At 48.9% G+C, this 25,916-nt stretch overlaps 8 protein-coding genes across 8 annotated transcripts; 3 read left to right on the forward strand and 5 right to left on the reverse strand.

The window, feature by feature from the left end:
- Nucleotides 1-2,345: 2,345 nt before the first annotated feature.
- ARB_05170 (uncharacterized protein) lies at nt 2,346-3,478 on the reverse strand (the record flags this gene model as incomplete). Its single annotated transcript, XM_003016831.1, has 3 exons — nt 2,346-2,642; nt 2,744-3,374; nt 3,462-3,478. 3 exons carry the CDS (start codon nt 3,476-3,478, stop codon nt 2,346-2,348), a joined length of 945 nt encoding a protein of 314 aa, XP_003016877.1.
- Nucleotides 3,479-3,973: 495 nt separating this feature from the next.
- ARB_05171 (uncharacterized protein) lies at nt 3,974-5,178 on the reverse strand (the record flags this gene model as incomplete). The annotated part of the gene is made up of 3 exons (XM_003016832.1): nt 3,974-4,267; nt 4,328-4,829; nt 4,904-5,178. 3 exons carry the CDS (start codon nt 5,176-5,178, stop codon nt 3,974-3,976), a joined length of 1,071 nt encoding a protein of 356 aa, XP_003016878.1.
- A 1,111-nt stretch (nt 5,179-6,289) lies between these two features.
- Nucleotides 6,290-7,820, forward strand: ARB_05172 (uncharacterized protein; the record flags this gene model as incomplete). The annotated part of the gene is made up of 3 exons (XM_003016833.1): nt 6,290-6,484; nt 6,575-6,783; nt 6,839-7,820. The coding sequence occupies 3 exons, from the start codon at nt 6,290-6,292 to the stop codon at nt 7,818-7,820; spliced, it is 1,386 nt and encodes a 461-aa protein (XP_003016879.1).
- A 1,292-nt stretch (nt 7,821-9,112) lies between these two features.
- ARB_05173 (uncharacterized protein) lies at nt 9,113-10,681 on the reverse strand (the record flags this gene model as incomplete). The annotated part of the gene is made up of 4 exons (XM_003016834.1): nt 9,113-9,156; nt 9,344-9,658; nt 9,723-10,435; nt 10,524-10,681. The coding sequence occupies 4 exons, from the start codon at nt 10,679-10,681 to the stop codon at nt 9,113-9,115; spliced, it is 1,230 nt and encodes a 409-aa protein (XP_003016880.1).
- A 2,602-nt stretch (nt 10,682-13,283) lies between these two features.
- Nucleotides 13,284-15,155, reverse strand: ARB_05174 (uncharacterized protein; the record flags this gene model as incomplete). The annotated part of the gene is made up of 4 exons (XM_003016835.1): nt 13,284-13,886; nt 14,065-14,688; nt 14,838-14,942; nt 15,114-15,155. 4 exons carry the CDS (start codon nt 15,153-15,155, stop codon nt 13,284-13,286), a joined length of 1,374 nt encoding a protein of 457 aa, XP_003016881.1.
- Nucleotides 15,156-18,265: 3,110 nt separating this feature from the next.
- On the forward strand, nt 18,266-19,816 carry ARB_05175 (uncharacterized protein; the record flags this gene model as incomplete). The annotated part of the gene is made up of 1 exon (XM_003016836.1): nt 18,266-19,816. The coding sequence occupies one exon, from the start codon at nt 18,266-18,268 to the stop codon at nt 19,814-19,816; it is 1,551 nt and encodes a 516-aa protein (XP_003016882.1).
- Nucleotides 19,817-20,258: 442 nt separating this feature from the next.
- On the reverse strand, nt 20,259-22,257 carry ARB_05176 (uncharacterized protein; the record flags this gene model as incomplete). Its single annotated transcript, XM_003016837.1, has 3 exons — nt 20,259-20,351; nt 20,418-21,896; nt 21,952-22,257. The coding sequence occupies 3 exons, from the start codon at nt 22,255-22,257 to the stop codon at nt 20,259-20,261; spliced, it is 1,878 nt and encodes a 625-aa protein (XP_003016883.1).
- Nucleotides 22,258-24,441: 2,184 nt separating this feature from the next.
- Nucleotides 24,442-25,083, forward strand: ARB_05177 (uncharacterized protein; the record flags this gene model as incomplete). The annotated part of the gene is made up of 1 exon (XM_003016838.1): nt 24,442-25,083. The coding sequence occupies one exon, from the start codon at nt 24,442-24,444 to the stop codon at nt 25,081-25,083; it is 642 nt and encodes a 213-aa protein (XP_003016884.1).
- Between the last annotated feature and the right edge of the window lie 833 nt (nt 25,084-25,916).

A 25,916-nucleotide genomic window follows, 5' to 3' on the forward strand; every position in this document is an offset into this window, starting at 1 on the left:
AAACCGTTAAAAGAGAGCGCTTACATTTTTTTTTTTGGAGATCTCGATTCTATCTGCGCATCCATGCTGTTTGTACAATGATCTATCCGTCGAGGAGTGGAAATAAGTGGTGATGCATGATTGGCGGTGCAAATGTCACACGCTGCTATGTCAAGGGCAAAGGAGGCGAGCAGTCAAGGCTAGATGAGAGGGTGATAACATGATATCGCTGGGTATACCGTATCACGGTGAAAGGTAAGGGTCCATGTTCCTGTGGTATAACAAATAACTATGCCTCGCAGGTGGTTAACCGTCATGGCCAGCTATTTTCGACAACGTACACGTACGTCTGCTGCTGACTACTTCTCTACAATAACCCAATGCAGCCTACCGTTTATTATTCCTATCGTGTTCCGGTCTTCTCCCCCCATACCCCATGCTCCATAACGGCTCCTTCACTTTTCGCCCTCTCCGTGATCTTCTTGCGGTGGTGGGGGGCGAACCAGACGGGAGAGAGTTGCAAATTTGCCCTGTCATTCCTTGCTTGCCTTTGCCAAAAAGGTGTGTTCCGTACCCCGTCTGGAGTTGCTATTTCTGACGTTACGTTTTGCCCAGGCCGAGCTTCAACCCTTGGTTTCTTTTCTTTTGTTTTACTCTTCCTTTTCTTTTTCCCCCTTTCCTTCTCCTCACTCATGCTTCGGACAAGACCGACCTTCGGCCCTTTGGGATCAAAATCGCTACCAAACTTAGAGAGCGATAAGCACGAATCACGAAGGAGCCAGGGAAGTGGCAGAGCGTTTCGAAGGGAAGATCCAGGCTCACTCAGGTCTACCCACTGACCTTCTTGGCCGCTTTAGATTATGCTCTCTCCGCGCGGGAGCCTTGTCGAATATTACCTAGATCTCACTTTGATATCAAGGTGCTATGACCTGCAGATGGACGCCTTGCCTCCTGGTTCGCTCAGCCTTCCCAACTCCAAACCACTATCCAGTTTCGGCTATCCGGCAAGACGAGCTGAGATCCAAAGCCAGAGGGTGAATGGAAGCCAGCCTGGGGAAAAGTGATTTCTTAGCGGAAACGAATAATCCCGCAAAATCCAGACTCCTCCATGGCTATTAACCCATCGAGCAGAGGAGGAAGGGTTGCATCTGGGACGGCTTACGAATCTTACTCGGATCCGTATATTGCCTCCTCCACGCGCATGTATGGGGAACGGGGGCTATGTTCAGCTGATAATATATTAGGGTTATGAGTATACTCTATTCCATGATCGCCGTTGAGCAGTTTTCATTTCCGCGGGATGGTTTTGTTTGCGGGAGATATCAAAGAGGTATTAAATGTGGTATAGAGGAGGTGCTGGGGGGGTGCCTGTAGGTACCTATGCTACCTGATGCAGGAGGCAAAACTTAATGTGACATCGCCTTCTACAAGATATCAAAGTACTTGCTTGCCGGTAGAGACAGACAAAGTGTACACATACACACAGTAATTTAAACATGACTACAACATGACTACAAACAAGCTTTTTATACAGGTATCTCCTGACCAGGGGCAGGTGCATAACATGAACCTCAGCCCTATACAAGGCCAAAGAATCTATATATCATAGGGCTGGATATTAACGACGCCCGTCTGTCCATGCTGTCTCCAGACGTCTGATAGAAACAGTGTGAAGCGCTTATACCAGAGCCGCAGGTCTCCTCTTCCGCCATCTCAAATTGCCCGTTTATGCTGCAGTGACATCACATACATATCCACCCCGTATATCAACCAGCCCTACAAGCAGAAACAGAAAGACAGAGTTAAGCCTCCACCACCCCCAACGGCGTTCCATGACACCGCAAAGCGTGTCGGTATCATGGTTCACAGCCACATGGCGAAGGAATGGTGCTTCCATCCTCAAGAGCCCTGACACAGCACTAAGATAGGCGTGGATTGCTATGGCATGGCACGGCGGCATGGCAATCCATAGCAGCCCAACAATAAAGCTCACGAGGATGGCACTTTTGTGAAGGACTCACGAATATCGAATATCAGAAACGGTGACACCTACACGGAACCATCATCCTCTCTATGTGTAGCGTGGTACATGACCGACGATTGACTTCGAATAACCACAGGAGATGTGAAGGGAAAGGGTGTGTGGGTGGGTGGGAAGTGGAAAGGAGGCAGTGCTTTTCTATATCATTAGCATTAGGCCATTGATTCGCAGAGAATAGAGCGTGGAACGAAATGCAATTTTATCGAGACATTATAAACAACAGCTTGGATCCCATTTCCCAAATGAAAACAAAAAGAGCAGGGGAGGAAGGGGAGGGCAGGATGAAGATAAGATGGCGTCAAGGTAGAGGATTGAATGAAAGTCATTATTTGGAGTCCGCGCTCTTCTTAGCGAATTCGACTCGAAGAATCAAGTGTCGATAACCAACTACACACTCATTAGTTTCATGTTCAAACGGAGGGACCAAAAAGACGAAATGCATCAACTTACAGCCATCCATTTTGTCACAAGCACGAGCAGCATCACTCCTGTCCGCAAAACTGATGAAAGCAAAGCCCTTGGCCATATTTGTTTCTCTGTCCTTAGCAAGGAAAACTCGCGTGACTCGTCCGAATCGCTCAAACATATCGCGAAGTTCTTGTTCTTCAGCCAGCTCGGAAACCTAGTCGATTGAAGAGAGAAAAAAAAAAGGAACGGGTTAGCCAACGAAGATATCCTCACAGAATAGTGCCCAGATATATAATTAGTTGGAATAACACTCACATTGGTAACACGCAGCGTCGCCAGGTCATCTCTCTCATACTTGCCACCCATCTTATCACCAACACCAGCACCGCCTTTCCTCATAGCAGGAGGAACATAGCTTCCTCCGCTCTGGCCCAGTCCACCAGGAGCTGGCTTATCATCGCCGCCATCCATATCCATACCCGCACCTCCAGCACCCTCGTCAACAGGTGCCATGGTATCTTTGAACGGACATCTGGCAGTGAAATGCTCGCCGTTACAAATTCGACATTTGACCTTCTTGTCCTTCAACTGTTCCTTCAAACTGCCCTTCTCGCCCTCCTTCTCGACCTCCTTAGCCTGGGCCTTCCAGTTCACGCTGGGGCGGAATATAATGTTCTCTCCGACGGAGGTGGTATCGAACGAAGGACCTGGCGGATGGCCCTTCTCCAGGCCGAATTTAGCCCATCCTCTTCGCTCAGCTACGCGCGGGTTGACGTGCTCTTTGACGACTGTTGTGCGGATACGACGGGTGGTCTTGACTTTCTTGCCATCGTCGTCGAAGCGGTATGATATCACGGTCTTGGTACCGTCTTTGTTTGTAAGTACTTGCTGGGGCGGGAGCGCGTTGGAATCATCGAATTCCTCGTCGTCAGCCCAGTCAGCTGCCCTGTAAAGAGATTGTTAGTGTTATTTCAAAGCGAATACTTGAGAAATTGCGCTGTGGCGGCTCTTGGGGGGTATTCTCTCCACGTACTTTGGGGGCTGTGCCATTTTTGAACTCTCTTTCTATATATATTCTCTCCTTCCACTGGTTCTTTCAAGACTGGCGATAGCAAGGTGCAGCGCAGTGGTTTGATTAAGCAGCTCGACTGTTCGTGTCTTTTTCTCTACAGAACTAATTTTGATATCAGATTTCGTGGAGTTTAGTTATCTTTGTGCCCGCGATAGATTATGTAATCATAAGAACGTTAAAAATGCTCCTACCAAATTTTATACTTTTTTGACACAAACAATTTGTTCTAAGGAAGAGAATTATTGAGTCCAAGGTGGAAAGAAATAGGGATGGATAAATAGTTTAAATGGGATATATACAGCGGGAAAATGAATGCTAGTATGTAAAAGCAGTCATCCCCCCGTGAAGGATCAAGTGTACGAGCAATCTTTCAAAGGCCCAACGCACATGAAAACGCCGATCTACCGGCATGAGACGTCGTTAAAAAACAAAAAGAACAGCAGAAGAAGGGGAAGAAGAAAGTGAAAAAAAGTCTACAGCTTAGGCTTGGTGAGGTAGCCGTTGCCCTTCTTGAGCCAGGAGACAGCATCATTGACGAGCTCGTCGACGATATCCTTGGCTGGCTTCTTCTCGTTAACCACAGCGGCAGCCTTGCCCATGAGGTGAGGGCGGGCGTTGTCGATGGTCTCGTCGTCAATATCCTCCATGTGTTCAAAGTCGTGCTCGACAGGGATGATACCCTTGCTAGTGAGCTCCTTGATCTCCTCGGCACGGTTCTCCTCCCAGTTGGTGATGTATGCGTTATTGCGGACTCGCATAGGCCGGCCCTAGAACATGTTAGTAAAAGCTGGCAGAAACCAGAACAATGGGGAGAACAAAATGCATACAGTGAAGATGATGGTTCGGACGTTGTCGTCGAAACCGGCGGTGCGAACAGCCTCCTGGTGGTCCTTGGGGGCACCGGCCTCATCAGCAAGGATGAATCGAGTACCAACCCAGACACCGGAAGCACCGAGCATGAGGGCAGAGGCAACGCTCTGGCCGTTGAAGATACCGCCGGCAGCAACAACCTGGACGGGCTGGCCGGTCATGGGGCTGGTCTTGCCCTGGCAGAGCTTAGCCACGGTAGGGATAAGGATGCTGGTAGGGACGTCTCCGGTGTGGCCACCACCCTCACCACCCTGGGCGCAGATGATGTCGACACCAACGTCGAGACACTTCTGTACATGCTTGGGGTGGCCGATCATGTTCATATAAAGAATTCCAGCCGCGTGCAGTCGGTCAACGACATGCTTTGGTGGCACACCGACGGCAGAGACGAACAGCTTGGTGCCGCTCTCGATAACAACGGTGATCAGCTCGTCAAGCTTTCCCTTGGTGTAGTCGTAGCTAGAAATTGAAGCAATATCCGTTAGCAAAAGAAGGAACCTCGGTACCGCATCCCAGGACCAGGGTAAACAAACTTGGTCTTTCGAGCGTTGCCTCCAACCTGTGGGAGCAACAAGTCGACACCAAACGGAGCGTTCTTGTCGACGAGGTGGCTCTTGATCTCCTCTACCTGCTCTCTCAACATGTCTGGGGTGTAGCCGAGGCCGCCAATAACACCCAGTCCACCAGCGTTTGTGACAGCCGCAGCGAGCTTAGGACCGGCCGCAACGTTCATGCCAGCCAGCAGAACGGGGTGCCTGATCTTCAGGAGTTCCGTGAGAGGAGTCTTGATCTGTTCTGTGTCCGTCATGGCCTAGTCAGCAGTCTCGTTCTCCCGTCAAAGTCTTCAAGTCTTCCTGGTGTTTTCCCAGGGCCAGGTACTGTTCTGGAGGGCGGGTCGCAAACTTACGTGGAGAAGCCATGGCGGGAGAGAGATAGCACTGCTCTGAAAAGACGAGTATATATAGTCAGACGGAGTCCTGTAGCGGTAGCAAGAGTCGCAGAGTCGCAGGAGTAGAGGGAGACAGAAGCGAAGAAGTCGACGAACGAAGGGTTGTTGGCGGCTGGCGCAGTTTTTATCCTGTGAAAAAGAGCCTCGGCTCGACGGCGGCGCCCTGGGGTAAACGCACGAACTAGCCGAGCTTCACCTGACAGTCATACGAGGTGCAGCCCAGGAGGCCGGGGGAGCAGCAGGAAGACGAGCTGCGCCGATGGTCGAACACGGCCGTGTCCAGCAGTTGGGAGGAGACTCCTCGTCGCCCGCAGAGCAGCCAACCGAGAGAGTCTTCTTACGCTGCTTTTGTAACTATCTCTTCCGCTAGTTAGTTATGGCCTCCGAGACCATCTCGCCGTCGGATCATCTATAACTAGAGTGATGACTAAGCAGACAAATCTCCGATGGAGCCAAAACAACGGATGGAACGACGGCGAGCTTGACGGCGAGCCCAACAGCAAACGGAAGAGATGAGCCTTCTTTGTCGCCCGGGTCGAGGTCTTGCTGGCTCCCTGGGCTCGCTCGGTGAGAGGCCTAGTGCTCGAGTCTGTTACAGCGGTGTCATCGTGTAGGGATTTACTCTTTTTTGCTACTCTTCTTCTATACCCCCTAGGTGAACATAGATATCTTAGACTAACAATAGCAAAGGACCCCTTGTTTGGTTAAGCATACCGTATCCGCGTCGGGGAGGCATTATGTTGGGCGTGCAGCTGTCACTTTTAGAGCTGTATCATTAAGGGAGTACTCCCAAGGCACGCTGTCCCACCGTGATAGGTCTTTGAATCACGGTACTCAATGCAGGCAGAAGCATGGTTCACTTCAAGCACCGGGACTGCAGGCCAGACCAACTTGTTGCAATATTTCCTCTAGCCTATTTGCTACCGCTGGGAGAATTGGACATGGTTGCCGGTTGGTGTCTACATCCGCGATGGCCACTCCACACCCCACTCAGCGAGCCTTCATTGCTCTTGGAAGCAACCTGGGAGACCGTGTAGCTATGATCGAAGAAGCATGTCGAGAGATGGAGGCGCGAGGCATTAAGATTAGGAGAACTAGCTCTCTTTTTGAGACTGCTCCGATGTATGTGGTGGATCAGGGGACTTTCCTCAATGGGGCATGCGAGGTAAGAAGTTGATCTCGCTTTAATAGCAGTTGTTTTTTTTTTTTTTTTTTTTTTTTTTTTTTTTTTTTTTTTTTTCTAACACTTGGGTAGGTCGAGACTTCAAAAAGCCCCATGGAATTACTGGATACCCTACAATCGATAGAGATTGACATGGGAAGACGCAAGGTTATAGATAAGGGCCCTCGTAACATTGACCTGGATATCCTCCTATATGGCCATGAAACTGTCTCCAACGACCGGTTAATTGTTCCCCATAAGCTCATGCTCGAGCGAGAATTTGTCTTACGTCCTCTCTGCCAGTAAGACCATTTACCCTCCGACCCCATCTCAACATCGATACTAACAATAACCCAGGCTGATACCCAATGAATACCCGCTGGTCGAGGGGGAGGGCAAAACGTATACCTCTCACTTACAAGCTCTTCCTCCATCTAACCCTCCCCCCATAGCGATGATACCAATGCCCGCAGGCCTTCCCCCAATCACACCTACAAAGCCCTCCCGTAACACTCTTCTAATGGCAGTCCTCAACGTCACCCCGGACTCCTTCTCCGATGGCGGGATCCACTCTTCCACAGACCCAACTGCACTCCTTGAAACAGTCAAGGCATATATAGATGCCGGAGTCTCCATTATTGATGTAGGAGGCGAGAGCACTCGCCCCAACGCTGAACCAGTCACTGAGGCAGAAGAATTATCCCGTGTTATACCGGCTATAGAACTCATCAGATCTCTGCCTGAAGCGTCGAAGATCGCAATCAGCATTGACACATACCGTGCTAATGTAGCTGAAGCAGCTGTCAATGCAGGTGCGGATATAATAAACGATATATCGGCTGGCCTCCTCGATCCAGAGATGCTTCCTACTATGGCCCGACTGCAGAAAACAGTCATGCTGTCACATACGCGAGGAACACCAAAGACAATGAACAAACTCACACATTACCCTGACGGTGTGCTAGCCGGAGTCCAATCTGAGCTAGCTGAACGTGTTCATGCCGCTGAACAGGCAGGTGTTCGACGATGGCGCATCATTGCCGACCCGGGTGTCGGCTTTGCCAAAACACAGGACCAGAATTTGACCATTCTCAGAAACCTTGACCAGTTACGGCAGGCAGAGGAGCTTCAGTATATGCCCTGGCTCGTGGGGGTCAGTAGAAAGGGGTTTGTTGGTCGTATCACGGGAGTCAAGAAGGCTGGTGAACGCACTTGGGGTACTGCTGCGGCTGTTACGGCGGCCATAAGCGGTGGAGCCGACATTGTTCGTGTACACGATGTCAGCGAGATGGCTCAGGTTACTCGTATGGCTGATGCCATCTTCAGGCCGAGCTTGTAAACCCGAGCCATTGAGGCGATATTATGTCTTGGACCTGGAATTTCTGTAGATATAGCGATATAATATACTTGATCTAGGATAGTTGCATCTGGCCCTACGCGTATCTTAGCATCGTCCAGGCCTCGTTCCCCTTCATACGTGATTCAGCGTTCAATAATGCCAGCGATTCTTACTCTACGGTCCAAATTAGAGAGCATTAGCTCGGACAACTCAGGCCTTCAATTTGAAGCTATTAGCATAGGAATACGCCCCTATAGAGTAGGTGTTTCTTTCATATCTGATTATTATTTTGATCATGTAGCCCCTAATTAACGTCAATCTATCGCCGTGATTATTAAGTGAATAACAGCTTCAATTCTAATTGATGGAAGCAAAGTTGAAGTCTGTGCTGGCGGGCCGAAACTTAGATTCAACCACCTGGCCCGCCAGCTTATTTGGCAAGTCCAGGGGTACAAAGTAATAGGAAGTGCAGGCCTTACTAAAATGATAACCTTGATCGTATATTTCGTAGCTCGAGGGATCACTTAATAACTAAATTAACATTGGAGAATTTACCCAGCAGTCACCCTAACTGATGACCAATTTCTAATTACCAATCTCAGGAGTATCATTTCAATTACTGGGGAGGGTATTAACCTAGCTGCAATCTGGGCCTCAAATTATTTACACAATAGATAGCTTGATTCTCAGTTATTTGTTCTCATATTTTCCATAGAAATTCTAGCTATATTGAATTGCAATAGAGAGGATATAAATCATGCTATATTGGCAGTTTGAAGATCTACATTTGAAAAGTCACATGTAGTTTCCCCCTTTAGATATAAGTACTGGACGGGGATTATGTACATGTTTAATTGATATCATGCTAGAAGAGACAATTATTCACGGGTAGACATGAATCAAACTTGGAGTATGGGAAAATGCAGACAATTGGAACACATAAAGTCATTCAAACTATTCTAAATACATTTTTAAATCGCCCAACAGAAAGAGCACCGAGACTGCAAGGCCAACATTGAGTGTTCAACGAATACAAACGGGGCTAAAAAGTAGAAAAAGCCCCGAGAAGGCGAGGGTTGAGAAACGAATAAGTACACGCACACGCATTAATTCACTGACCACAAACCATAAAACACGTCTTGCCCACCTACCTCCAAGTACATATTCCCAACTCCCATAAGCTATGATTGGACCCAAGTAGTGGTCAAGAGCATCCCATGGTGGAATCCAAGCCGAGAGTTGCCCTCTGCCTTTTTGCTAGGAAAGTAGCAGACCGAAAAAACTCCATGATGCTAGAGAGGAAACTTGCTTGAGAGAGAAAGAGAGCGCCCAAATACTAAAAGGGAAATTGGGGATGAATCATGACTTATGGGAAGAAGAGGATTAATAGTAAAATTCTCTGAAACAGCGTTTAAGATCAGCTATTGAGATAATGACGGATAGCGCCTGCGGAAAAAAAGACGTCAGACTGTGTATATAATGAAATAGAATTCAGTGAGATAAACGGTTAAATCCTCACGTACCATGAAGTCTAACAGCGCCATCACCAACCAAGTTGGTCAAATTCTCAAGATCATCGCCCGCGGTAATCCCGAATTTCCGAACAAAGTCCTTGGCTGCCGTTTCCAGGTCGCCGTAATCATCACCAGCCGGAAGTTCATCTTCAGGGCGGCCAAAGTAAGCATTGCTTGATATCGAAGTAGCGCCTTCAAAGTTGCTGAGTCGAGTCTTAGCCTCGGCCTGAGCTACGGGGTCAAACTGCTCTCTGCCGAAAAACTCATCCGACGAAATACCCTTCTGGTTGCCGAATTTGGATCTTGTTTGCTCTAATTCTTCATCTGCATGGAATTCGTTAGTGATTAATGCAAAGAAATAATGGATGAATCAGCAAGTTACACGTACCATCAACTGCGGAATTAGTATGTCCAACAGCACCGAATCCCAGCTTCTTTGGAGCTGGAGCCTTGGGCTTTCCAACTTGACCAAAGCCAAGGCGTCCCATACCCATGCCCAATCTCTCAACCTCACTTGCACTCCGGTCATGACTCCGTGTGGCTCCAAAGCTAGTTCTGGGGCTTATTGGAGTAGGAGAAACTATGGATGAAGCAGATTTCCCTTTTGTAGCAGCCTCCTCTTCAGCCCTTTCAGACTCAGGATCGTATCCCAATTTTGCAATTCTCTCCGCCTCTTCTTTTGCCTTTCTCTCTGCCTCGTCAAAATCAATAGCGTCTGCTCCAACAACCTTCTTTGCGCCCAGCTTAGGTCCTTTCTTGGCCCCGAGAACTGATGTTTTCTTTCCAGTGGCAGCTGGTCCCTTGCGGACAGCTGTTGCCGTCCGGACAGCGACAGGGGGGGGAGAAGCATTGCCCTTTTCGGTGCTAGAAAGTGGAGATTTGGGTCGCGATCCGTTACCGTTGGGCCCTGGAGTGAGGAAAGGGGAGCTGCGGCCTCCAGAGGACGGTGTGCCAACACGTGAAGGGGGGTTGCTTGGTCTTTTGATGGATGGTTTGTCCCAAGATGAGAAAAAATCATCATCCGGATCGCCAGCGGGTGTGGATGAGCCTTCTGGGGTAGCTGTTGCAGCCACATCCGTGATCACTACCTCCTCAGGATACCTATATTAAGTTAGCCACATGAGGGCTGCAAGCATTACACCACATGACTGGTGCCCAAAGTCCATCCAGACAGGGATGCAAGACATACTCTTCTGCATCTTGAGCTGCTCGCCGCTTCAATTCTTCTTTGTACTTCACCGCTGCACTGGAAGTATACTTTATTTTGGAGTCCTTGCTGTTTAACGCAGCCGTCCCGCCATGTGACTGGAAATATTTGGTAGCCGACTCATTTCCGCCCACTTTCATAACGCGTAGCTGTTCCCATTGCCATTCTATAATCAATGTCCCATTAGTATGTGCGATCGACACCGAGGATCTGTAATGGGCGGTGAAACACACGGTCAAGATTGGTTGAGCGAACAAACGAGATATGGACGCCGAGGTTTCGATGATTCGACGAACAGTCAAGGCAAAGGTATATTCCAAAGGGAACCGACGACCACGTCGGGTTCTTCGACCCGCAATCAAAACATATCTAGCTGAGGTTAGTAGCCGTTGGAACTGTCAGGGGCGGAGAAGCGGAATGGCGGGGAGAGAGACACGGTACCTTGTTTGCGGGTTTGGTCTTTAGTTTCTCAAAGATTTTCTGAGACTGCGCCTTTGTAGCACTCATGGTCAGGTTCTGCAGTGTGCCTGGTATCGTCTCCGGGTTTCTGAGCAGCGGCAGCAGGCCTAGCAGAAGAGCGAAGTCGTTGAAGGCGAAAAGACATCAAAAAAAGGAGTTTCAACTTCGTAAAAGCGTTCGATTCTGCCACTCTGGCCGCCCTCGCCGCACCTTACCGTTTTTGGATATCACGTGGTATTTAGAGATACAGCTGATGTAAGAATTAGATAAGCAGATGATATAATCCATTGCTTATGTAAGTTTAAAGGTTCCAGACGGCAGAAGCAGAGTTTCGAGCTTTTTGCTTCAAACACAGCAACGACGGGGAAGAAAAGACGAAGAGGAAGATGGTGAGCTGAAGGGCAGCTCATGGAAGCATTGGGAATTGATATTCTGACAGATAATGGTTCATTTACAGCACCATGAGTTCTCCAGCCCGATTTCGCCCGCTTCGACCTGATTCTCTGCTCGTGCGCCTGGCCCGGAACAGCAGCAGCAGCAGCAGCAGCCTGGTTACTCCAATCCTTATACGATATAACCGTTATGCGACCCAGAGCAGTCTGGGTAGCTCGAAAAATGGACAGTCACCGAGGAAGTCGATTACTGTAACCAGCGATGACGGTGCGGTCAAATGGGGACAACTTTCGCGTGCAGAAAAGGCTGCACGAGCTACACAGCAATCTGTCAATTTTCTCGTCATTTTGGCCGGGGCTGCGATGACGGTTAGTATGGATGGAGACTACTGCAGCTATTTGAGCTGCCTAATACGGAGGGGTTATGAGAAATATATACTAATTGGGGTATCGATTGCAGTGCGGAGTTTTCACGTTTCTATACCTCGACGTATTTGCGCCTGACAGCAAGACGAACCAATTCAATCGTGCAGTGAATCGCGTGAAAGATAGCGACGAATGTTTGGCTCTTCTTGGAGATAGGAAGCAGATCCGAGCCTATGGGGAGACGTCATGGAACAAGTGGACGAGAAACCGTCCAATTGCGTAAACAGCCCAATGCCTGCAAATACGGAGACACAACGGCTGCTAACCAATCCTTTAAGCACCACAATTGACAAAGATAGTAAAGGCAACGAGCATATGAGGATGAATTTCCACGTACGTCATTATCTTCTCCGTGGTCCATTTGACCGAATTCTCACACCTAACAAACCATCACAGGTCAGCGGCCCACTCAACGATGGTGTGGTGTTGGTCCACCTGGTCAAGATGGCTGGACAGAGTGATTTCGAATACCACCTCCTCGCCCTAGATGTTAAAGGTAAGCGAAAGGATTGAACTTCCATCCTTATCCTCAGCCTTGTGTACCAAAATGCGCGGCTGAATGATTGAATGAATCTAGGTCATCGCCGAGTTTATCTCGAGAACGCCGGTGCGGGCAAGAAGTCCGGATCAAAAATTTTTGGCATTCAGTGGCGGTAGTTCACATGTTCTCGGTGAGTGTATACTTATGGGTATGTACGATATTGGGTATCTCTACATGTGGTGTCACAGTCCACCTCCCAACTCTGAAGCTGCAGCCTTATGGCTTTGGTAGACCTGAAACTGGCTTCCGGTGGAAGTATGTTTATCTTGTGGCTTCATCTTTGGATCTAGTCCTCTCCTGTTATGTTAAAGTTGACTCCGGCGATATATGTGCCTTGTTTTTGCGACGGGCAATTAAAATACAGGGCAATTGTACGTATACGCACTTTGATTTCCGTTTATCTCTCCTGCGAATTTGACTGGCCCGAGGTTGCCGTCAATGCATGGTGATCCGTCAGGATAATTGCGGAGTACTCCGTACTCTGTACATCGTCAAAGATCTCCTGCATTGCTGTATGTGTGGGCTGTCTAGGGGGCGTTTTTTCCTACAAGGTCATCGTTTGGCCCCTCGCTCCGATGCATATACTTATTTCGCCTCTTATCAGCCAACACTTGCAGGGATACGATACCCCGGTTTTTTTCTAGAACAAATGATTGCCTGAGTCTCAGAGTTATCTCATTTACTGGCCGCATTCCTGGAGGCCAGGGGGACACGCCTCTGATTACCAACCAACAGGCCGTCTGCTATGAAATAGTTCACTTAACTATTTCCATACCCCTACCTGGAAAATCAATAGATTTCTGATATGCTGGTACGCCTCTATAAAATATAGGCCAGAGTAAGCCACTAGTCACGGAGGATAAATGGGGCCGGGCCCATAAATTGAGGATTACAGATAACTCGTAACTTATGTCAACAGTTGGATCAAACCACACGAGCACGCTGCAAGACTGGCTTCGCTTCTTCAGATCTCCACCAGCTCTTTCCATCTTCCCCCGGAAAGGAGTATTTTTCCATGCTATGCGCCTTCATCTGCACACTATACCCAGGCTCCATGGGTGTAACGTAATACCCGTTCCGCACCCGAGCCGGATATTCGAAATGCTCATGTAAGTGGTCCACATACTCCAGCACACTCTTCTTCCCCGTCATCACTACATAGTCAATCGTACTCAAATGCTGGGTGTACTCCGGCAGGCCTACGCCTCCTGAATGGGGCACGACAGGGACACCAAATTTACGAGCCAGTAGTAGGATGGCTAGGCATTCGTTGACGCCGCCAACTCGGCATGCATCCGGCTGGACGACCGAGAGAGCGCCTGACTGGAGAAATTGTTTAAACATCACACGATTTTGGCACATTTCTCCAGTTGCGACACCAATGGCGCCGTGAGGCGTGTCTTGAAGGGCTTCACGGATGGCTGCATGGCCTAGAATGTCGTCTGGAGAAGTGGGCTCTTCGATAAACCACGGCTTGAACTGCGCAAGCTCCTTCATATGGGAGATGGCCTCGGGAACTGACCACACCTAAACGCACAGTTAATAACTCTGGAATGATGACTATCAATCTGGCTTGACCATATACTTCTGAGTCGTAGGACTGTTGCTTTGTATAAATGTGCAGTTCGCTTATTTAGGCGAAAGGTCATCCGTATAGGGCAAATGGTCTTGACAAGAAAACATGACAAAAAATGGGTTGACATACCTGATTGGCATCGATCATCAGAACATTTCCCTTGTCGTATCCAATGGCATCCCGAGCGATCGCCAATCGCCGTTTATCCATGTCCAGGTCTCCGCCAACTTTCAGTTTGAAATAACGGTACCCATCCTGGACACTCTTCTCAAGCAGGCTCTTCACCTTCTCCTCATTGTAGCCGAGCCAGCCAGCACTGGTCGTATATGCCGGAACTGCTTGGTTACTTTCCGCCTCCTCAATTCTCTGCCTCTTGTCAGGCTCCACCTCCCGAAGTAACTTGATGGCTTCCTCAGGTGTAAGGGCGTCAGTAATGTATCTAAAGTCAATGCATTTCACCACTTCTTCGGGCGTCATGTCCGCGACAACCCTCCAGACAGGCTTGTTGAGGGTCTTTGCCCATAGATCCCACAGAGCATTGACGATGGCTCCGAGCGCAAGGTGGATGACGCCCTTTTCAGGGCCGATCCATCTTAGTTGGCTGTCTGACACCAGATAGCGCCATGTCTTGCCCCAATCAGCGGTTAGAGATTCAAGCTCTTTTCCAACCAGTAGTGTTGCCAGCGCATCAATGGCCGTGCAAACAATCTCATTACCTCGGCCGATGGTAAAAGTCTTTACGGGCGATATTTTCTAGTCAGCCTGCAGGAGCGGAACATGAAAAAAAGGCAAAAAAGCAAAGGGTAGACCCGACGGTTTGGGTGAGTGATCAGAGCTGAGAGGCAATGACAAGTCAAGGCGCTATTATTTTGCTGTACAGGACAAGGTGGCCACATACATACCATGCCATGACCTGTGTGGGTCGAGTCAGTCTGTAGCACGCAGTAGGCGGCCGAGTAGTCAGTAGCTGCATTCATAGCATCGGAGCCAGTGTTGTCCAGCGATGTCTAAGAGTAATTCCCAATGGTCAGGCGCAACTCATTAGCGAAGGAACACTATAGGACAAGGCCATAAGGCACGGAGTAGATACGGAGGATTCCGTCGTGAGTAAAGGGAGATCCTTTCCCGGCCCCCAGAAAGAAAGCAACAAGTACGGAGTAAAAGGCATAGTAACATACAGGGAAGCGCACATCGTGCGAAGTGAAGCCCGTGATCTTCATGCTGGTCGTCTCGTCTCGAAAGCTGCGTATGCGGCTGTGGGATTTGCTGTTGATGCGCTCTGTTTGAACTACTGCAAGATCCCTCTGGGTGATCGAAGATTTGGCTCCTTTTTTTGCGCTTGATGCTATCTCAGATGTGGAAAATGGTGCGGCAGAGATGCGACCTGTCACCTTTTCTGGTTTCTCGGCCAGCTCGTAAGTTAGTTATATAAGTAAGCGGGCGCTAAACGGTGGAGAGATGTCCGGTGGCTTCTGGGTCCTTGCGCTGCCCAGGGAAGCCAAAGCAAGGCCTAAGGCAAAGCCTAGCAAGGGCCTGCAGAGGCGGGGAGGAGGGGAAAAGCCCGGGAAAAGGCCCGGCAAGAGCAAGGCCGGTTAAGGCCAGTTAAAAATGGTCTCTAGTTCGAAGACTCGGGCTCGGTAGAGGCAAGGTAAATCAGTTAAAGCCTAGGTAAAGGTTAGTGAACGGATGCCTCTAATTAAAGAAACAGAAACATTGGACCCATAGACATACTTATATATAGACATCCCTTCAGCTGTTGGCCCCCTTTTCATAGCAGCATTGCTTTATAAATGTCTCAACGCGGCATTTCCCCTGGTTCCTTGGTCTTTCTGTGGCCGCGTTGCATCCTTGAAGCAGCCGTGTTGCATGCATCTGCATCTAGTACCAGCACCAGCACCCATGTTGAGGTCAGGATCGTACTCCGTATGCTGTCAAATTAACTGAGAAAAGCATAAAAACACTCGCCCGCCGGCCGTCTGCAGCACGACGTAATATGCTCAATAATCCGTACCGATGGTCATCCATTGGCTGCGGTGGCTGCTCCCGATGCAGACCATCTCCAGGACGCCAGACGGTGGAGCTTTGACTGGGAACGAGGCGAGACTCTTCCAAGCAGTTAAGTTAACAGCGAAGCCACTCTGATATGCATGCTGGCAGGCCAAGTTTTTTCGTGCATGCAAGCCCTGCAAGGCCAGCAAGCCGGGTAGTGAAGCGAATATATCGGGGTGTCAAAGGGTGAAAGTTGAAAAAGACTTCGCGATGTATTTTTGATGGCCCGGTACATTGCCTAATAGGGCAATCATTTGCATATCAACGATTTCCGAAGCGCTGCGCTCCTAGTGGCCAGTTAATTGTTTTTTGTCCAGCCTTCTTGGCCAATCAACAACTATTACTAGTGGCTCATTACTAAAAATAGGGGCATAATTAAGGATGATTAGTCATATCACATCTTAAGTTGACATCCTAAGCATTTAAGGGGCATTAAGGGGCTGTGAAATCATTATTAGTTAACGGTTAATATGCCCGCAGCTCCACGGAAACCGGGGCCTTATTTTGGAAGAATGTTATAAGAATGGCCTCTAGTTGGTTAATCGATGTGTAAACCGAATCCTGAGGTAGATGCTGGTCCTGTTCCCCTGGAAGAATAACCCTTGAATAGGCGACGAAGATCCCAGGTAGAGCATGGGGTTCCTGAACAAATTCCATGGTGGAAGGGATCAACCGCCAGCAACAGGTTGCATCCTAGATAAACCTGGGTGTGCTCTGCACAATAATATAGGGGTGACTATATACCCCTGAAGGTCCACTGTGACTGCTGCAGGGACGAGACCCGAATAGTTCATGCTCTAAGGCTGTAGTATCTAAGTAGTTCGTTCGTATTAGGATTGCTGAATGCCAGGCGCCCATGAGCATGGTCAACAGACGGACAGAGGAAGTAAGTCAGACAAAGAGACTATACTTCCATCCATGAATATTTTGCGAAGGAAATTCATGGTTAACGCTCGGAGGGGTCTCTTGCATCCACTTTCATGCTATTGTACGTAGTAATCTCCGGCTACAACGCGGTCAGGCCCCTAATGTATTTCTTCTCAGGGGAGACTGGCCCTAGGGGTAACTAACCCGCCCAAGCTGGCTCTGTCCTAGCCACCAGTCTCGCGATAGATAATTCGTCGCCCGAACATGACCATCTTCTGCCTCAAAAAGCGAGCCGATCTCTTGGAGACGGAACTGTGAACGCGCCGCCACGTTATGAGCCGAGTTGAGATAAGACCTTTATATTTTCTTAGGGGGCATGGCCGGTCCCTGTGGTTCCCGCCTTGTAAGGACCTTATGCGGAGCCCTTAGCTTTAATACCTAAAATGAACGGAACGCTGACGCTATTATTGCCTCTCCAGGAGCTCTTTGGACGGGTATGACCGAATGTGATATGGTACTCGGAGCCGCCTCGCTTGCCAATATTTTTTGGGGTCGTTTCAGGGGAATCGATTGCATCACGACGAAACCTGCGTAGAGAAAGATCTTGGCACACATTTTGTCTTATTGATCTCGTGCCACAGGATGCGCTGGAGCAATGGAGATGACGCGTTGAGTCAGTAACTCGAGCATGAAGGTCCGGAGAACGGAACATGGCTGCATCGAGCAGAAGATCCGTCCCAAATACCAGGAACCAGCTTGTCAGAGCATCAAATGGCCACAAGTGGTGCAAGAGATACGGAGTACTAACATCACCAAAAAAAAAAAGGAGGCTAAAGCCTTCTTGCTTTTCTCGTGTATAACTGCGATGTTATGGCGAATTATTAATATGGCGTGGGTTAAGTCCTTTCCGAATAATTTGATACTAAGGCTTGGGAAAACAAATGAATAAATATAGATTAGCTAATACGAAAGAGTGGAGCCATATTAAGGTTTAAGTGAAGGTCCAAGCGGAGAGTCCCGTCTATAATGAGACACGCTAGCGGAGGCGCTAACCCCGATAGGGAACGCTTTACGAAGCGCCTCGACCGGGGAATTTGGTCGAAGTCGAGGGTACGGAGTAACCTGCATCCAAGTTGAACCCATGCATATACGCCAGACTCCGTTCCCTGAGCTACTACCTGTTCAGGTGACGGGGTGGGGGGGGTGGAAGATGCATGCCAACGGGCAAGCAGCCGCTGTGCTGCTCGGTCGAGCAATTGGGCGACCTCCTTAAATACCAGGCATGGTCTATGCTAGGAAATCACTTTTCTTCACCCATATTCCAGCTCCCCATGACATTTGTCTTCTTCCTGCAGTTAATAGCGATTGTGTTGTCGTTTGATTCTTTATTTTTATTTTGTTTTCTCCTTGAAGCATGGGCTCCTGCATAAGCCGTCAGCTACCTGAGGATCAGGAGCGCCGAAGACCCCGACTATTAACCAAGTGGAAGCAACGCCGAGCACTGAAGAAAGCCGAACGGCATTTTAGAAGGGCTAGCCCGACGTTTGAGGAGACGAAGGAGATCGATACCCTGCGTGCAACAGAGTACACACCCTTGAAGGACCATGTGTATCTAGACTATACTGGCGCAGGCTTGTACGGTGAGAAGCAGCTCCGAACACACTTCGACCTGCTTCGGTCCAGCATCTACAGCGATTCCAGCTCGACTTCGAACGCAGCTGCAATCCAGCGAATCAGAGAACACGTCCTTTCATTCTTCCGGGCCTCTCCGGACGAGTATGAGCTCATCTTCACAGCCAACGCATCCCATGCCCTTAAGCTGGTAGGAGAATCTTACCCATTTACGCCACAAGGCGAACTGCTCCTCTTGTGGGACAACCACAATTCTGTTCAGGGACTTCGGGAATTTGCCCGTGGCAAGGGAACACCCATCACCCATGTACCTGTTATGCCACCGAATCTGAATATAGATGAGGCGTTCCTAAAAAAATCGATCTGCACCAGCTCCGATAGCCATCGACTTTTTGCATATCCTGCCCAATCAAATTTCAGCGGTGTCCAGCATTCGTTGAAATGGATTGAAGAAGCCCAAGCTCATGGATGGGATGTTGTCCTAGACGCTGCCAGCTTTGTTCCGGCAAATCGTCTAGACTTGTCCCAATGGCATCCCGATTTTGTCCCAATTTCGTTTTACAAGATGTTTGGGTATCCCTCTGGTATCGGCTGTCTGATAGCTCGCAAACAGACGTTGGCGAAACTCCAGCGCCCATGGGTATCAAGTGGAAAAGTCCCTACCATGACCATGAATTTGCTTGATAGCACCGACAGCTCTGACGGGGACCAGAACCTGGTTGTGGCTCGGAAGTGGCACGAGGTATTCGAAGATGGTAGTGTCGACTTCTTCGGTCTTCCCGCCGTCGAGATCGGGCTTAACCATCTATCCAGCATCGGTATGGAGACTATTAGCAGCCGTGTCAAGCTGCTCGCTGGCTGGCTCATCGATCGCCTCCTCGAACTCCGCCATTCCAACGGCCAACGCGTCGTTATCGTATACGGACCCCAAAACACCGTCAACCGCGGCGGAACTATAACCTTGAACTTCTTCGATCCTACTGGCCGCGTCATAGATGAGCGTGTTGTGGACAAACGTGCTCTCCCTATTAATCTTTCCCTCCGCACAGGATGCTTCTGCAACCCCGGCGCCAGTGAAGCTGCATTCTACCTCACTGAAGAAGCTCTGCTCAACGCATTCAACCAAGAAGCCGCAGCGAAGGAGCAAGAGGGCAACCCGAAGACATTCGACGAATTCCTGCTTGACATGGGTATGAAAACCGGCGGAGGCATTCGTATCTCCCTGGGCCTAATGACCAATTTCGCGGACTGTTTCCGATTCCTTCAATTCGCACACGGATTTATCGATAATATACCGACTGAGACGGACCTCAAGCCACGGCCACACTGCTAGTCGATGGTTTTCTTTGACGATCAATAACGGTTAATGATTGGAGGATATGTGATAATGACTTTTGGAAAAATTTGGGTATTGTTTCAAAACGGCGTTTGTGAAGTAAACGGTTGATGACTGCATAGGACACGAATCACGAAGCATTTGAGCATTCACTAATTTATATGTCTATTCTCTTCAGCTTATTTCTGGATTGACTTGTCAAATGTGATTAGCATAGTGATGTTGTTGTAAGGTTGTAAAGTTTGCATGGTTAAATTTATTTTTATCTTATCTGATCCGCGAGCTAATTGGGCTCACTAATTTCGTAATTCTTGCCATGGAAGTTATATGCTTTAAAACAGCCAAAACCAATAAAGCAAACAAAGAACAGGAAAAGTGTCAGTAGTTTCATTTCTAGTTTACAGATATCTCCGAGAAGAGAAACAGCTTATACTAAGAACTAGCTTGAGAGGCCTCTCTTTTCGCTCTCAGAGAAGAACACAATCATACGCCACAGCTTCTTCACCAGAACCTCTGCCTCTTCGTCAAGTGCCTAGTTGAATAGATACGTTAGCAGGTCCGATAGAGACAATAAACAACAAGGATATGGAAAACTTACCCCTTCAAGCTGCTCCACGAGATCCTGAGGGTTACCTCGCTTCCGGATATGTTCCTCCACAACATCAACCAGCATCTGTTCCTGGACACCGAGATACTCCATGATCTTCTTCTCAACGAAAGGTTTGAGCTGGTCGCTAAGGACTGCCTCGTCCACAAACTCCCACTTAACATCCCACTGCCAGAGACCTTCTTTATCTGAAGGGATCTCGGCTGCGAGTTGCCTGGCAGCCTGAGCACGTTCTTCATCAGTGAGCCCTGCGGTTTCGGCAATAGAATCGAATTTGATATCTGTAAGGGGGCGTCTGGCAGTTGCAGAGGAATCTTCTTCGTCTTCAAGCAGGCCCTCAACCTCAGCAACGGTCCTTCGTTGAGCTTTCTGAGCAGCGGCTCCAAGAGATAACTTGAATCGCTGAGGCTCCTTGCGCGGCTGGCTGCGAGATTCCATCTCTTGAGCTTGGCGGGCGAGGAAGTCTTCTGCCATACCGCGAGCTTGTTCTTGTTGCTGGGCTTCTTTAGCCTTTTCTCGCTCCTCGGCCGCTCTGTCGGCTTCGTCCATGGCAGCCTCCCGATTCCGGAATGTAGCACGCTTGCGAATCCACACTCCACGGTCAGCATAGTATTCTTCTACCTTCCGGCTTGCTTCCGTATCATCATTCCACTCCCGTAACCGTTTTGCCATAGCTCGCTTCTCTTCTTCCGCACGCTGTCCTTCTTCCCGCTCTCGATTCTTTTCTCTCTCCACAGCAGCTGTTCTGCTTCTTTCGCGGTTTAGCCACCGTCTTTCCTGATCTAAAGCTTGCTTCTCCAGTTCTGCATTTCGCTTCTCCTGGTGCCTTCTTTCTACCTCAGAATCGCTTGCATCAGTATCGTCCTCTTCCGGAATAATCTCCGTTTCATTGTTGACAAACGATACACCCTTTTGGTAGTCCTTTGGAATTTGGTGTCCATATCCCTTTGGTCCAGATGGGGCATTTGGTACACTTCTATCACGGGGCCCAAGTGGAATCCCATTAGCGCCGCCAGCAGGGCCAGACGTTGAACGCGATGGAGACGACAGTCTGTTCGAACGCGAATGACCAGCATTCCTAGCTCGCTCTAGAGACTCGATCTCCTCTTCTCGCTTCAGTCGCTCGAGATCCCGACGATTGCTCCTTTCACGGAATGCCGCAATCTCCTTTGCAACAGTTTCTCTCATCTCAGCAGGGATATCTGAAAGCTCATCCTCCACAGTGATCGGAATGGTAATCACTTCAGCAGAAGTACCATCAGCCTGCTTTTCTCCATCACCCATCGCCGTATCACCATCCTTATCCACTCCCTCTCCTTTGACTTGAGCAGAAGGGTTGGTAAGTTCTGCTAAAACAGCCGCAAGATTCTTTCTCGCGGTTTCGAGACGTGAATGTACTGCTTCCGGTTCTTGGGTATTGTTGGACTCATACTGCTCAAGGTATTTAAGGGAGCTATCGTCGACAACAACCTACAAACTTGTTAGCACTACAAAGAAAAACAAATAATAGGATATTTAAACTTACCATTAGTTTACTCATTTCAACTTCTTCATCGTCCTTTTCACCGTCAGACGGCCGCTGTTTGTTGACAGGAACTTCGATATCCCTTAGCACCTCGACAGCAGTATTAAGACTTTCTGGGTCCTCGTACTCTGCAAAACCAAACTTGCAAGGCTTATTGTCCGCATCAGTTGCCCGAATCCAGCGCCTGAGGTTACCCGCCGATCGCAGAATGCGTTCAACGCCTTCGTCACCACCTGTGCCTTCAGTTATACCACTAACAAAAATCGTGCGTACAATTTCATCCTTTGTCGGCGGTTGCAGCTGCATGATCGCTTCGCGTATATTCTGACGCTGCGATTCTATTGAAGCTGCGTGGTGCTGGCCTCCCCTACGCCCTCCCGCATCTCCACCCCGCTCACGGCCACTTTCATGCGGAGTCGTCGATTTAGGAGGGCCTGAAGTGCCTAGGCGAATTACAGGCGCGGAGAAATTGATATTTGGCATGTTCGCAGGAGGCTGGAAGTTTGGTGGAAAGCCGCCGGGCCTGCCTGGCTGTTGGGCGTTGTGCTGCTGCATTCCCGGTGGTGCACCGGTCCCTGGAGGTGCCATACCCGGAGGTGCCAATCCTGGCGGACCTTTTCAACGATAAGAAACCACAGGTTAGCTATACAATGTGCAAGTTACGCGGTCAAAGGGGACTAAAGAGGACAGGCGAAGCTCACCACCAAGGCCTGGGGGCGCGCCAGGATAGCTCCCAAAATCTGGCGGTTGGCCATACGGCCCTGTAGCTATAGACAAACGGTTAGCATTCGCAACAAACGAGTAAATTGGCCAGTCCTACTTACCTTGGTATGGATTATACATCCTGCTTCTCTTACACACGTCCTATCCTGGTAAAAGCAAAGAAACGGTAGAGGACCAGCGCTGTAAACGGGTTCAAAGGGCGGTCGGTGCGTATAATTAGCACGACAAAGCAGTCATCTCTGGGAATATCCTCTGCGTTGTCTCACTTCACGTCCGCTGTCACTTTTCTTGCACTTCTTCTTGAGCGCTTTTGATGCCTTTGATGCTTTTGATGGAGGTTTTTAGTCGCAGCGGATGGCCCGTGCTCGATGTCACGTGCCATAGTTCTTATTTTTACTTTGACTTTTATTTTGACGAACGAAATCGACGACAACAACAATGACAACAACAACGATGCAAATGAAGACGAGGCCGATAAGTGAGGGTTAAGATGGAGCATGGCAGATGAAACCTGTGTTATTGATGTACGCCACAGGGGCTGCATTATAGAAGTACTATATTGATGTTTATGAGAAAAGAGAGGCTACCCGAGTACCACGCCTTCATTGTGATACCCTGCTCTCGTCCACATACCTAGCCTCAAGTGATCCAAACGGTTTAATATTGAGCTGTTGAAATTGAGCTGTTGACATGTGTGAATACGAAAGAGTATTTTTCGTTTAGGGGGCTTCAAGACCTTTCAAATCCCAGTTTTGGATTCCTTAATCTTAATCATGCTTGATATTCAGTCAAAAACATGAACTGCGATAATCATACTTACAAACGTCGAGAAGGGCTAGTTTTTTTTTTTTGAATTGATAATTCCCAGTCATGCGAAAAATAGACTACGGAGACAGAAACGGCTAGCAGGCTATCTTCGAACAGGCAATAAGCTTGTTTCTGATATCTATCGGGAGCTGAAGTTGCTATCGTGATCTTTGGAACGTTTCAGTGTGATAACTCATGTATTGAATTCATTCGAGTCATTATAAGAGCTACTCTAGAAGTGCTGCTGGTTCTCTATCCCTGGAAATGTTCCGTCCTACGTCGCCGTTGCAGTTGTATCAACAGCGCAATCATAACTACAGGTGCCTTAGATTTGAATGTGTTAAGCACCGATACCTCATGATTTCAGAAAGTGTACATAAATCCAGCCAATCTATTGCTGGGAATCTTCCAAGTTTCCTGAAATCGGTGTTGATGAACTGTTAGGTTCATGCGCATTCAGAACTACGCATGTTGTTTATATTACTTGATAACTTTATGGGCAAGAGAGAGACTTTGCGATTCCAGAATACTAGAAAAGAGGTCAGGATGATCAACCTTATCGGGGCCATCTTCCGCCTGATACACAATCGAAGGCAGGTCAAGACCAAAGGTGTGAAACCATGTGGTCCTTCATGCATCGAAACAAGGTAAGTACCCGTGCAGATCCGGATCTCTCCCCAGTTTGATTCGACGGGTCATTATGGATATACTTGGAACGGGCTGCTACAATTTGGCAATGATAGTCAAGAAGCGGCAGATCTTGTCATGCGACAGAGAGTCATTCACTACCTCGAGTCAGCTAGCCTTCGAGCCGTTATTCGAGGGTTGTATATAATGTGATCGTCTACGCTGGAGCTCAAGAGAACTGCCGTGCAAAATCTCTTCATTAAAGGAAGAAGAAGAAGAGGCAGAATCTCGCAACGCACATTCAAGGCGTTTCTCCTTGGTCAAGGCACAAACATGCTCGCCTCAATCAAGTCCGCCATGGAAGGAGCCGCTAATCTGGTGTCTGGGCAAGCGGAAAACACGAAAAGAGCCCGTGTCAGAGTAGTGAACAATACCACCAGGCCTATCGTCGCCATCTCGGTGATTCACAAGTGCCCAGGCAGCAGCAATAGCCACAAGAGCCATCAAGAATGGGCAATGGTGCAGCCGGGCAAAGCATCCATGCCTGAAATGGAAGTCGAATACCCAGCCGGCTCTGGCTTCAGTTCCAATGCTGGCGGTGACAGCTCGTGGCTTGCCGTCTGGTACAGCGAGGACCTGCAGGCGCTCTGGCACTGCGAACCAAGCGAGTCGATGTTTCCGGTCGATATGCTAGACAAACAGTCTCGAGAGGAGATCCAGAGGGTTGAAGAAGCCCTCGCTACAGGCAGCGAGCCAGGTTCTAAAGGCGCACAGCTAGCTACTGCGCTGGCAAGGTCGACGACGGATCGAGCATTTAATTCGAACAGCCTAGAGGGATTAGTGCGTCATCAGTTGCGGGATGAGGATGCAAACGAGGTGACTGAGTTGGTTATCAATGCCAATGAGACGATGACTTTTAAATCCAAGTCTGGCACCACAGAGGCCAAGGTTAATTCTCAGCCAGCTGCCGCATAGTCCATTTAACTAGTTAATCGTTTGACGAGGGCTCCGGCACAGAGATGATTGATGTGTTGGGCTTGAAGCTGTGAGTTACTTTCTTGTCCAGGGCTGCTTAGTTGAATACTCTCTTTTTTGTTTCGGGCAGTGCAAGCGACCTGTAATTGAACCACGACTGTTCAGATAGCTTAAGTTAAATTAGCTTGATGAATAACTTGTTCGTATTGGATGCTTATATTGCCCCTTTTTTTGAGCTTCGTTTGTTGCTGGCCAGTTGCAGTTGAAAGGCTGACTGGATGGCTTGAGCCTGGGCCTGGTCAAGGATGCATACAGCTAGCTTGGTGATGGCTGGTCAGAAGGTTAACTCAACGGGTGTGGTCTTCGTGTCAGCCTCGCATCGTTCCGTCTGGTGTGTTCATTCGTAGTTAGTATTATTGATGAAGGAATTAGGCTGTCTACTAAAAAAGCCCTCTTCAAGAGGCGGCTTCTTGTACGATGAAGAAAGGAACGGTGAGCAGGAGATGTCTCTGTTCGATCAAACGGGCATTTTTTCGGCAGCCGCCAATCTCGGGTGCTAACCGACAAATTACCTGGGGGATGGACGGGCTTCTAACTAGTATGGGTACGGGGAAGAATGAATGGACGGTAGGGAAAAAAAAACTATTTATATCTTCTCGTGGCTGCGGCTTAGAGCCCACCAGGGAGCCTGAAGGGTAAAAAGGGGTAAACAAGCACATTGACATATGGACCAGACCTCGTTTCCAGCTGCGATGGTACTGGTTACGGAGACGAATGGCTGAACCTAAGCAATTTGTTCATGGCCGTGAACAGCTCGTCTGCCTTTTGCCTGG

The sequence above is a fragment of the Trichophyton benhamiae genome (assembly GCF_000151125.1).
Source record: "Trichophyton benhamiae CBS 112371 chromosome Unknown contig01989.5, whole genome shotgun sequence".
NCBI lineage: Eukaryota > Fungi > Ascomycota > Eurotiomycetes > Onygenales > Arthrodermataceae > Trichophyton > Trichophyton benhamiae.